Source organism: Stegodyphus dumicola, chromosome 1, assembly GCF_044657685.1.
Source record: "Stegodyphus dumicola isolate Sdum_Otavi_A_Nest chromosome 1, ASM4465768v1".
In the NCBI taxonomy this organism is placed as follows: domain Eukaryota; kingdom Metazoa; phylum Arthropoda; class Arachnida; order Araneae; family Eresidae; genus Stegodyphus; species Stegodyphus dumicola.
In genome coordinates, this window is record NC_140768.1 from 80,304,309 (window position 1) to 80,318,539 (window position 14,231).

Consider the following 14,231-nt stretch of genomic DNA (forward strand, 5'->3'; position numbering starts at 1 on the left):
AAATTTCTACTAAAATTTTAGAACGTTTTCACTCCAACCTTAACTACATTCAAGTAACCATTTCTATAAATATACATCGAAAGTACACAAAGACAAATTTTTAAAAAAAATTAACAATTCGAGCCCCAAAAAAATGTCTTATAAGGGTGATGGTATAAAATATATACCTGCTGTCAAAATTCAGGATTTACATTAGATTTTTTAAGCCTCAATTCTGTATTCTCAGGGTGGATAAGTTATTCATGCACAATTTTACAATTCTATTATATACTGGCTCTAAAAGCGTTAATGTACAAGAAAGTTTAACATATTGTTTAGAAAAGGCACAGGAATTGTCCAGTTTTGTAATGGAGATTGTCCTAAATGAATAAAGAAGGCACTTTATGAGAGGTACTGAAAAACTTTACACACCTCACGAGTTAAACAAGTTGCATCAGATATTGTTCCAAACAAAAATCGCCAGATTAAAAAAAAATAAATAAATAACTGTGTCATGTGCCTACTTATTAAATAGTAACAGAAATCATTTCATTTAATGTTTTTTTTTTCCTTTTAATTACAATATACAGAATTACCCATTTTTTCCACAGAAAATAAACTTTGTGGAATGTTATTTTGCCATACATGCATATCATGTTAATGATGTAACCGCCATGTTAGGGAAGGGTTTACTGTAAATACAATACAATAAAAGCCTAGTAGTCTGGCATCTAGTGATTCTACACCCTCAAAAAACAGCACATTCTTCACGAACATTCCTGATCAGGCATTTACCAATATTCAGAAAGGCTTAGCTATTCATGCATTCTCCCCACCACCATTTTCATTTTTTTTTTTTTTTAAAGCTTTCAGAAAACTAAATTACCGAATGAACTAAAAGTGATAATAATGACCAACTGGAGACAAATGGAAAATTGTTAGCTATCATGCCATTAGGTCTATTACGAACCAGTTAACTGAGAATGTCAAAACAAAATTACTACTTAAAATAGTACTTAAAATACTCAAGTAGGCATTTGGCACAAGCATTCAATGCATTTGTGAAACTTATTCAAAAACATTTAAATACTCAATATGGAAAAAACAACTATTAATATTTTAAAGTACTTTTTTAAAAAGAAAAACAGAATTTTAAAGTGGTAAGACATTAAAAATTTAAATAGAAATACTTCTTGCATTGGAAATACTGATGTCTTAAAAAAGAAAACTAATTAAATATAATCATACTACAGAAATTTACTTACACTAATAAGTTTTACTCATAAAATATGTTTTAGAATTATATGAATTTTTATGCAGTTTTTTGTATACACTAGATCCTGCCACATTGATTTTTTGCTATATTCGTAATTTTAGTCAGAGAATCTGGAATTGACACAACATGCCAGATTACTGAATTTTTGCTGTATTATATTACTTTTTACCCCAGCGATTCAGAATATACTTATGTAGTTTTTACACCTTACACTACCTGTAAGCAATGGTGAATTGGATTAACAAGATGTGTTCTGAAAGACAGCTTGAATTCCCACTGCTAAATAAATATGTTACATAGTCCTCTATGCATCACTATTAATAATATTAAAAATTGACACTATTAAAACTTAATATAGATATGGGGACAGGAATCAAAACTTTCGAAAAACAACAATGAAAAAATTATCATTTCTATTTGTAGTATTTACAGAAATGAAAATTATACTTTAATACTACATAAATTAAAAAAGTAATTTCTGAAAGCCTCTAAGGCAAGATTACATGCATACATGCTTACCTATAACAGCTGAACCAATCATTGCACCTGTCCCATCTGCAAAACAAAAGTTCATTAAAAAAATTCAAATACCAAATAAATATTTTACATTCAAAACCATTAATATATAATTATACTAAATTATTAATACATAACAAATGCTGTAATTAATTATTGAGAAAAATAACACCCTCAAGTTAAAAGCAAATGTGATGTTTTCAATATTACAATCAACAGTTTTAATTTAGTAACATGATTTTGATACTTTTTGACCCCAACAGGTATTTATGAGGCAAAGCAGCAGGCTGTTGAAATAGTTATGTTACAACTCTCAAATACCACTCAGAAGTTCTCATGTCGTAACCCTGCACATGTCAATTAAGGCCAGTGCACAGTGCCAAGTTTGTGCAATTTTGATTTTTTTAAGACAAAAACAGATCACTGTGTACATGGTGAGAACAACAGCATACAGAAAGAAAGATTTGTCAGAGATATATATATATAAAAAAAAAAAAAAAAAAGAAAAGAAAAGAAAAAAGAAAAAAAGAAATTTTTCAGATTTTGCATTACACCCAAACGGACTTTTTAAACTTTTTGTGTTACTTTTATTTATTATTGATCTTTGAACTCAAACCATAAAATTCAACAGCAATATCGCAAAATAATTTAAAAATCAGCATATCTTTAGAATCTCCGATATACAGTCTCGCGTACTGGAGAAAAAATTTTCCCCGTGTACAATTTTACCATTGTTTGCGATGAAATCATCGAGTTTGTTAATCAAAAATTTGTTCAAGTGTTACAGAATAGTAAATCGATAATAAAACAAATTCCAAATTAGGGCTTCCAGATGCCCATATTCAGTGTAATATTCTCTACACAAGAATTTTATAAATGTATGTCAAAATATTAATAATGTGTTTCTTAAAACCCAGACAAGAAATATTCGATGAAATACACATTTTCAGTATTCCTAGTTTCTGCCAATGATTTGGTTTAAATTGTTAAATAAAGATAGATCAGTAAAAATTCAAAAAATAGAAATTTAAGTTCTTCATGAATGATACATTCTTACAAAATCTAAATCTATAACCTTTACGCTTGGTATTAAACACAATTCAAAATAAAATTCTGTTATCCATTTACTACTCTGAACATACCTCGAACATAAAAATCCAAATCTTTAGAAGTCCTTTAGATTTATCCCACTCACTGCTTTTGATTACTGACTTCAATAAACTTAGTTTTTGTATTTATCTGAAACCTGCCACCTGGAATCTTTTCTAGACCTTTTTACATCCTCATTGCAATTCACACAGCAATATCAATCAACCTGTTAAAAATATTTATACCTTTACATATTTATTTGAAACTTTACACATTGAATTACCACGTGCTATCATTGCCTAGTCCTGCATATTTTATCAATTTACTCAAACACATTTTTTTTTAAAATTAAAAGTACTTCATTTCTTAAACTAATTTTTATACATTACATTCGTAAAAGAATTATCCTTACTGAAAATATATTAAGCAATATACAAAATTACATAAATCTGCACCATAATTTGGTACTAGATTGAACTTAAGACAGATGGAAGAAATCGACTTCCTTTTTCATAAAACAGCATGATAAAAATTATTACTAAAATAAAAATGTATATACACTGAAGTGACAAAAGTCATGGGATAGCAATATGCAAATATACAGATGGCAGTAGTACCGCGTAGAAAATGTATAAATGCGGAGTGCTTTGGTAGGGTTTTCATTTGTGTTCAAGTTATTCATGTGAAGAGGCTTTGACGTGATTATGGCCGCACGACGAGAATTAACAGACTTCGAACGCGGAATGGTAGTTGGAGCTAGACGCATTGGTCATTCCATTTCGGATATCATTAGGGAATTCAACATTCCGAGATCCACAGTGTCAAGAGCGTGCTGAGAGTATTTAATTTCAGGCATAACATCCCACCATGGACAGCGTAGTGGCCAACCACCTGCACTTAACGACCGAGACCAGCAACGTCTGCGTAGAGTTGTCAATGTTCACAGACAAGCAACACTGCATCAAATAACCGCAGAAATCAATGTGGGACATATGAGGGGCGTGTCTGATAGGACAGTGCGGCGAAATTTGTCTTCCTTGGGCTATGCCAGCAGAAGACCGACTCGAGTGCCTTTACTGACAGCACGAAATCGCCTGTAGCGACTCTTGTGGGTTCGTGAGCATATCAGTTGGTCCCTAAACGAATGGAAAACTGGCTTGGTCAGATGAGTCACAATTTCAGTTGGTAAGAGCTGATGGTAGGGTTCGAGTGAGGCGCAGACCCTACGAAGCCATGGTTCTAAGTTGTCAACAAGGCACTGTTCAAGCTAGTGGTGGTTTCATAATGGTCTGGGCTGTTTTTCCATGGCATGGACTTGGTCCTCTGGTGCAACTGAACCAATCATTGACTGGAAATGGATACCTTCAGCTACTTGGAGATCACTTACAGCCATTCATGGACTTCACATACTATGGATTTTTATGGATGACAATGCACCATGTCACCGGGCCATAATTGGTTAGAACGAGGGCGATTGGTTAGAACATTCTGGACAATTCCAGCGAATGATCTGGCCACCTAGATCGCCCGACATGAATCCCATCGAACATTTATGGGGCATCATTGAGAGGTCAGTTCGTGCCCAAAACCCTGCAACACTTCACAATTATGGACGTCTATAGAGGCAGCATGGCTCAATATTCCTGCAGGGAACTTCCAACGACTTGTCGAGTCCATGCCACGTCGAGTTGCTGCACTTCGCCGGGCAAAAGGAGGACCGATAAAATATTAGGAGGTATCCCATGACTTTTGTCACTTCAGTGTATATATATATATATACTTACTCCTTACTGCTAAAACTGCTCCAGTCAATGCACCACTTGCAATAGAGTTCCATGGGTCTTCCTTTTTACGGATATGTACTAATGAACAATCAATAGTTGAAAAAAGGCCTCCCCAGACAGCAAAATTTCCTGTTAAAATTTTTCCTAATATATTAAATTTTATATATAACAGGTTTAAAATAAAAATTAATAATGTTAACAAAACTAGCATATCTTTCTCAAATAAACCTTAATATGTAAATGTTACTGTGATTTTTTTGCGGTATGAAATGCAATTATGCACAGCTAATATTTAGGACCAGGTTAAAAAAAAAAAGAGAGAGAGAGAAAAGACATTTAATACCCCTTAGATAACTAACCATTTAACTACAAAGTTGGATTAACCAAAGTATTGCTCTTATTTAAATTCTTAATTTGCTTTAGAAATCTAGGTGATAGGTGTCGCAATAAAGGCATCTCTCATGTGTAAGTTACCACCATATTTGCACGACCTCAGAATTAAGACATTAAGGATGTCATGAATGTATGCCATTACTTGACATGACAGGAAAAGTCACTAAAATCATAACTTCTAAAGTCACATCAAATTAACTTTTATATATTTTAACTTTTAGAAAGTAGCAAGGTAATTAAGTACAGCATTACATGTACTATTTCATGAACAAGTATTCAAAATATATCTTGCCAAATAATACAAAGTCCGAAATCCGGACGCCCATTATCCAGAATGATCCAAAATCCAAATCCGGACCTTAAAGTCACAAACTTTTTTTTTTTTTCTTTTTGGTATGCCTTACGTATGCGCATCTTTTTCCTTTCATAATAAAACGTGTGGAGATTTTCACTTAAAAATTCCGATTCTTAATTTCACTTAGGCACTAAATAAAATACACTGTTATGAAAAAGCAATTATGTAAGCATAAATTTGTGAGATTAATAATTTGGCTCTGCAGTTGAGTGTCTGCTTGGCATTACATCTCAAACCGAAACATTCATCTATATTATATCCCTGATGCTGACCTAGCGAGTCACTGTTTATTACATTTTGCTTTCAACACTGCATGTTTATCAATACATGGCAGCTTCAGTAATAACTCATGCAGTGATGTCTAAATTTTTTTTTATATTAGTAATTGAATAACAAGAGTAAGGCAACCTTTTCTGCTAACATTACGCTTGGTGATGATTACATATTTTTTAAATGCTCTAAGAAATGTTGATGAGGAAAAATTCAACAAAAATTTTTTTCATATGCTAAAAATAGATTTTGTTAATGAAACTCATAGGCCAAAAGATTACATTTAGTGCTGTTTTAATTAAGAATAACTGATATGTTATTCACCATAAACCCAGAAGCAGCTGCAGAATTTAGGGAAGACACAATTTTTGGAATTTGGGGAAGCACCGAGTGGCAAAATTAAGCGATAAGAAGTTTTTTTATAATTTAGGGGGAAAAGCACTGGGATCTAAAGTTTATGCGTGGCGAAAATTTTGACCTGAGGAAGGCGCTTTGTAGCAGAATTTAGAGACTGCACCAGGCAGTATCTAATGCCGGCCCTAGATAAAGCCTTAAGTATATGTGGGAATTTATTTATTCAGGACTCGGATTAGTCTTAAGCATGTGCAAGAAATAAACGTAGGTATAGTAAATAACTAATACAATTCAGGCTTAATTCAGTACGCAATAAGAGCAAGACAAAATTTAGCAGAACAACTTAGCTTTCATCACCAATCTTGTGATACACAGCCAAAGCTAACTGATTTTAAGGCATTTCAGTTAATGTGACAGACTGTGCTGCTCCTTAACCTTCTAATTTGATCCAGCTTATTATTTTTTGCAGACTGTTATTATTATAGCAATTTTATAAAAATTAAGCTTGTACTTTTGATTGTGTCAAGAGGAGTTTCCAGTTTTGGAGCTGCCAAAGGATCTACAAAGTGAAACCATGTTTCGATGTCCATTAAACAAAAAGTGGAATTGCTGCAAAAAATGGATAAATGTCTCAAAATTATGCGAGGATTATGGCACTGGAAAAATCAACCGTATATATGACATAAGAAAAAATTTTTGAATTTTTATGGAAGCAACTTAACTTACATTGAAAGAAATGTTTAATAAAGCAAACAAATAAATATTAAGCATTTTTTGGTAAATTTTGATACCCTTTAGAACATAGTTTTTTATTTTATAAATTACGATTTAATATTTTAATAGTATAATTTCTGCATGCCATCTTACCAGATTTAAATTGATGATCTATTCACCCGAAAAAATTCCAAACCCGGAATCGCCCAAGTCCCAACGAGTCCGGATTTCGGACTTTGTACTGTATACGTAAAAAATACACTGACAAAAAGTTTAAGAAAGTCATAGAGAAGTTTTACATGTACAGGTATCTGAGCCTATGAGCTGACAACACTAGAAACATTTGGTTATGTCCTATTCTTACATGTGAAAAACCTTTTCACTTGATGTTACTATTAAAAGCAGCCCATTTTCACTTGGTATGTGTTTTGTCATTTGAGCCTGCTCTTTCCTTTAACTCAAAATTTTCTGGCTGACCACACAGTGCTGATATTATACCAGCAGAACAGATGTAGCCCTTGTATACCAAGATTACATTTAGTATTAATAAAAGAAAGAAAGTTTTCAGATTTTGTATTATACCTAAACATCCCCCACACACACACACACATTTACATACACACTTTCAGAGAATTTGGGCTAGCACGTTTAAAAACAGCATACCTTCAGATTTTCCAATAGACAGTCTCACACACTGGAGATAAAAATGTTTTATCACACACAGTGTTGTTACTGCTCTCTTTGAAATCAGTGAGCATGAGATATTTAGCGTATTTAGTGATTCGATGCAAAATGCCATTTCAAGACTAATAACCCTTTCGGGTTAGTGCTCCTTTGGGCTTAAAAAAATAATAATAAATAAAAAGGACGGGTATAAACATAACTCCTTCTGTCAGAAGTTTCATACAGCAGAGAATTATAAGTAAATGCTTTTAATACTAAAGCAATAAATAGATTAAAATATAGTTAATATAGAATATTAATCATATTTACTGTGAAAAGAAATAAGTGAGCGAGCATACCATATGATACTTCATATAACACATTTCTATAAATTATATAAAAAACAAGCTATCTTTAAACAATGCAATACAGATGCATTTATAGACTCCTGAACTTTATAACTAAAATAATACATACTATAAAGAAATTATATCAATTTCTTGATCACAATGGCCTGTATACTATTGCATTTAATGTCAAAGCAATAGTGCATTAACATCAAAACACTAGTTATGTCTATATAGCATAGCTATTATACCTGCTGCAAAAAGAAATGAGCAGGTAAACGCGCTATGCGATACTGTGCATTAAGATACTATTAAGGGTAATAAGTCTTAACAGTAATTCTAAAATACTAAAACTTACTTTAGAATTAAATTTGAACTATTTTTACACTGCAAGTAAAATGATTTATAGAAATCCCTGAATAATAAAAAAAATGGGGGGGTTACAATTCTGACATGCAATTTCTTAACAAGCTCTTAGAGTAGGAATAGCTGGATCATAAAAATATTTAAATACGTTAAAAAATACAATGTGGTTTTTAAATGATTTATTTTATAAAAACTGCTACTGGAAATGCATTAACAATGAATTAAATTATCACACTCTGAAGTGCTGGTGAAATATATATATCAAATTCCAAATAATAGTAAAATGTCTCTGGAAGAATAAAAGTCAAATACAGTACAAAATCCGTAATCCGGCTTATAGATCATCAATTTAAATCTGGTAAGATGGCATGCAGAAATTATACAATTAAAAATATGAAACCATAATTTATGAAATAAAGAGATATTATGATCTAAAGAGTATCCAAATTTACAAAAAAAAAAAAAAAAAAAAAAAAAAAAAAGCTTAGTATTTCAAAATCTCAATAACATCCTTGTATTTAGCGTACATATATTAAAACACTCAATCGATTTTGAGGGCAGCCAAAGGTCCAAAAATATTATATTTATTTGTTTACTTTATCATTAATTTCTTTCAAAGTAAGTTGTTTAAGTTGCTTCATTTTTTGTGCTAATACTTTCTCTTTAATTCTATAAACAGACAATTTTTTTTCAGTTACAGAGTTCCACTGTTCAAGTCCTGTAATTGCTGTGTCGAGAATACTGACTAACTTGTCAATCGAAATTTTTTCGTTTTCAATAACCCCTGTAATTTTCTTCACTATCCGAAGCGGTACTTCCGGATTTAGAACCATACTACAGATTTCACTGTCCATTAATTGATTGATGATTGAGGCATTGTCATCGCAATGAAAAACTTCTGTTATATCATCTTCATTTATAGATACAAACTTGTACCACTGTGCCATCATGATGGTAACTAGATGAAAGTAGTAAAATGGCCTCTGTTCCAAGGTAGTATTACCAATAGTAATCTCTGTTTTATGACTTCAGTGACCTTGATCTCAGTAATGATAATTTTATGCCTTTCTAAAAATTAATAAAAAATCAAACTAGAGAATTGCGAATCATGAAACTGAAGAAATTTATAAAAAGTGGAACACAAAGTTAAGTTGCTCACTTGCTAATAATAAAGACAGTAGTTTAATTTTCTATAAATATATCAATGTTGAAAAAGTATAATAAACTCTTGCCAACCATGATTCTGCATATATGCATTACCTCAACCTTTTACATGCCAATGGTTCCTGTTTTGGAACATCATGTTTAATATTTTTTAAAAATAAACTATTAAATTTGTCAGTTTGAAAAAATTACCATTTATTATAGAAGGCATGATTGATTTTTTGACATAAATTTACTTTTCAGCAACTAGCACAGAGCTCATTATAGTTATAAATCTACTGGAAGAGATACACACATAAATCAATATAAAATGTCAATTTTGGGAGGGGGGACTTTTACATGGGCACAGAATTTAAATATAACTAATTCGTTGGAGGATTTTGTTCTGAAGAAGGACCTATATCAGCTGCCACAGAACTGATAGTTCTGCCAATCTAAACCTTCCCCCCCCCAAAAAAAAATGTTTACAGTTTTAATAAGAACATATTAACTTAGTCTTATGTAGATCTTTGCTATAAACTACAAAATATTGCATTCAACTCATCAGCCTAGAAAATACATTCAGCTGCTTTTAAAGAAAGAACATTCTGCCCATTTGCTCTAAAGACATACTTTGGAACATTTTCTTTGTGGGAGCAAGGTAAAAGATACTAATTTTTTACTGTTATTGTCATTTAATTCAAAATCTGCATTAGTGATGGCCATTACATCATTCATAATGGACATACTTCAATGTGCATGGAGAGGACTGCATGCATGTTACACATCTCACATACAGCATTTGTTATGTGCGACATGAAATATGGATAATTAAAGCTTAATTTGATGTATCTCAGTTAAATAAGTGTCAGTTTGTTATAACCATCTATAACAAAATTCTTTTAAAGAAAATATCCTGTTTAAGTATTTGTCATTTGGATAAACATGACTGTAGGGTTTCTTTTGCAAGTGCTTATCTGATTACAATTTCAAAGAGGTTTTTTTTATAGATAGCTTTTATGGTTTTATCATTCATTTAATGACTCATTTTTCAAAACATTTTTCCCAATATATATACTATTTTATAGAGTTATGAATTCATAACTTACATTTAAGACTTACACAACATTTGCTAGTGATGGATAATCAGATTTTGATATGCTTCCAAGCTGCTGCACGGTTATTTTTTGTAAGCTGCTGTTTCTTTCCTTTTTGGGGCTGATTTCTATCACTTCTCTTCAATCCAAATTTTGAATTTTTAAACTGTTGTAACTTAAAAACATTACTAATCTTTTTTTAAAGTGATTCTGGAATTTTATTGAAATTTACCATCAACAAAATCATTTAAAAAAAATAACTTGAATTTTTCAAAAACACTGCCAAATTTTTACCCTTCCAATCAAATTATTACATATGAGAAGAAATTTAAAAAGTAAAGAGGCAAACATGAAAAATCACGTCTAGACAATATCAACATCACTAACATCATTCAAAAACAGTTCCATCCTTATGATGCCAGCTCCCTGCGTTTTACAGAAAGTGACAACCATTTTGGTTATATTTGTCTAAATTTGAATTTGGGCAAAATCACTCGGCTTCAATCATGTCACAAACTGTTCGGAGCTATATGAAATATCTTTTCTAGCATGCACACTGAACCAATTCATTTTATAACTGCATTTGATTGTTTCTATTACAATGCATCTTTTGGAAGCCTCATTGACCCTGCAAGTTAACCTCGTTGGTATTAGCTACTAATACAGTACAGTTTAATAAAAAGAGGGAGAGATAGTACATTAAGCATAAAAAAGATGATAATTCTAATTTAATAGCCTTTTCACGTACAGATTATAAACACTATTATTTTCAAAAATATGACCTTATGCATTAACAGATATGTAAAATAATTCTCTTAACTAAATTACTACTGAACTAGACACATTTATGTTAGTAATGACAAAGTAATATAAATAAAAATGTCCCAATAAAATACTTTATGTGTGTATGTTTTAGTTTTTGTACTTAAGTTTACAGGTAATGGTACAAATCTCAACAAAATTCAATCAGAGTAAAAATAATTTCAAATTCTTAAAACTAAAATTGTAACCATCTTACAGCGTTTAAATATATTTAGGAAAAAAACTATAGAATCTAATACCATTAAAGAATAAGATCACTGATAAAAAATAAAACAGGCAAACCATGAACTTAAATATACATGATCTATTTCTCATGAAATAAATTTTAAAACGCTCAATCTATTAAATAAAAATATAAATAAAATATTAATAAAAAGCTTAAAATTTGAATTAAAGACTACTAACCACCAATTATAGGTGCTCTTTGTTTAATAGCTGCTAAACTTCCTTGTAATCTTCGTGTGGTACCCTAATTTTAAAAAAAAAAAATCAAAATACAGATAAAGCATTTTTCAAAAGTGCTTGGCTTTTATAAATTAATATCATACTTATCTCACTTCAAGTACATGATACACTTGCAAAACATGCCCCCAAATATGCATTTTCTGAAATCGCATATATTTATAAACTTTTCTACAGCATTATAAAGCATTTTGCATTATAAATTTCTACTGCATTATAAAGCATTTTGCACATTTATCCAAATTTCCCAGTCATTAAATTTATCAATTTTAAAAGTAATGAACAATTATTACCACATTTGTGTTTCCAGTAGGAACTTTGGGGAAAAAATGGTAAATTTAATCTCTAAACGTAAAAATAATAATATAGAAAACCTCGCATATTTATAAATAATCAAATTTTTCTCGAACTTAATGGATCTGAAAATAATAAGCTTCCACACATATTTCTGTATCACATGAAATTATTATTTCACAATAGATTAGATTATTTTACAATATCATGCTCATGACCACTTAAGAAGCAATGATTAAGAAAACAATATTCCTAATAGTAAAACTACAGCAAAGAATTGACTGCATAATGATATAGCATCCCAAAGCTTTATAGCAGCTAATTTCTTTTGCTTATGAAGCACTTATGTAAGTAATGTTTGAAAACCGTTTGAAGTAAAAAATCAAAACAATAAAATAATAATTAAACCAGATAACCAGATTACAGTCGATTTTAAAATTTATATTTCACAGCATTTCATAAAAATTTAATACACATTTTGGTACATTGTAAATATTTTTAATTTTAAAAATTAATTGTAAATATTAGTTGAGTTCATTTCACTCCTACATTAGTCAAAGTCCAGGAAATATTATAACTTAAAAACCAAAAATTGCATGCATGTATTACGCATCAAAATAAGTACTGCCCACTCTGGGACAAGATAGACTATAGGAAAATGGAAATGAACATCAATGTTTAAAGAGTTCAGAAGTTATATATGATAAAAAGCTTATAAAATATAGTTCTGTTAGGCAGTATACACTATAGACTTTAAAAAACGACTACTGAAGAATTACCTTCTAGTCTTGAGAAACAAAACGAAAAGTCAGAAGGGTGTACAAGGCCCTTTTATTTGAACACAAACTTAACATTTACCCAACCTGGTTTACATAAGCTAAGCACTTCTGGCTTAACAGAAATAGGAAATGATGAACTATTTCAAAATGTGGTAGATTAGCCTAGTGGCTCACAGGATAATTTAACATGCAGGCTAGGCTCTGGTTTGTAGAAAACTGGCAAGACAAAGCCAAATAGCTAGAAGCATTCAACATCCCTAAATCAAGTTTCTAATAATCATGTCACAATGCGTCCTGAAATAGACGCTTTAAAACTAACTTAATATGAAATACATATGGTAAGGTCTGGTCACAGAACTGGTGTGGCATAATTTTGAGAATTTAGGGACACACCGAGCAAAAACAATCTAGAAATGGCAAAACTTTTAGAATTTAGAATCCACAAAGACTGCATCAGGTGGCAAAATGCCTAGCCCCAGCTTTGTGTATGATGCATTAAGACATATTAGATGAATCTTTTGAATTGTCAATTTTCAATTTCTTTATTAATAAAAAAATTCCTTTCTATAATGCCTGTTCATATGATAAGATTAAAAGTACTTTTGATATTTTCCATGCTTGTACCTAGTGAAAAGTAGAGAAAATAAAGGGAAGATAAAAATGTTAAGAAAGCAATTCTAGAATCAGAAGTAAAACATTCAACTATTATGTTTTCATTGTTCTTCCAGATGTTCTCCAAAATGTAAGAAACTGTGTGTTACTACCATCGAGACATTTTTCATTTTATCACATTTTTCTGGAATCTTCTAGAATCGTGGGTCAATTTTGTAATCTTAATTACATTGCCTGTATCTCTTACATATAAAATACACTACACATTATCTGTGAAATAGTACATTTACTTTTGTACATCTTTCTGACCCAAACACACACACACACAAAAAAAAAAAAAAAGAGAGAGAGAGAATAAAAGGTCATGTGTGGACGATTATCAATTTCTTAAGTTCACGATACAACGTGTCTTCAGCAGTAAATACTAATTACATTGTTTCTATCTCAAAAAGATAAACATATTGATGCATTTAATTTTTCACATTTTTTTTACCCACAAATCAAAAAATGAGCGAGTGAGTAAAACGTTTGTGCAGATGGTTCGGTTACCAATTTTTTTAAGACTAAAGTGTAATATTTAGTATTTAAATAAATCACAAGCTTTATTACACTGTCTGTATTTGTTTAAGATAAAATACACTAACGCATTACCTGTGAAAACAGTACATTTACTTTCATACAACTTTCTGACCCACAAATAAAATCTGAAGGCCTTCAGATTTTACATTACACCCAACGGGGTGTTTTTTTTAAATATTTTGCATGTTACCTTTATTTATTAAATATCATGTTCTTCACACTTCAACCATAAAACTCAATTTAACACCTATATTGCAAAATAATTTTTAAATGAGCATATATTTAGAATTTCTGATACGGTCTCGCATGCTGGACATCAAAATTCTCTCCCCCTTCA

General features: G+C 30.8%; 1 protein-coding gene across 2 annotated transcripts in view; it reads right to left on the minus strand.

Moving 5' to 3' along the window:
• The window catches only part of LOC118201629 (mitochondrial import inner membrane translocase subunit Tim17-B-like), an 82,704-nt gene that overhangs the window by 47,998 nt on the left and 20,475 nt on the right, over positions 1–14,231 (minus strand). For both annotated transcript variants that reach the window (XM_035373768.2, XM_035373769.1), the window contains exons 3-5: positions 11,574–11,637; positions 4,645–4,773; positions 1,775–1,810 (exon numbers count right to left, since the gene is read on the minus strand). In XM_035373768.2, the coding sequence (XP_035229659.1) occupies positions 1,775–1,810; positions 4,645–4,773; positions 11,574–11,637 (229 nt within the window). The remainder of the gene's footprint in view (positions 1–1,774; positions 1,811–4,644; positions 4,774–11,573; positions 11,638–14,231) is intronic.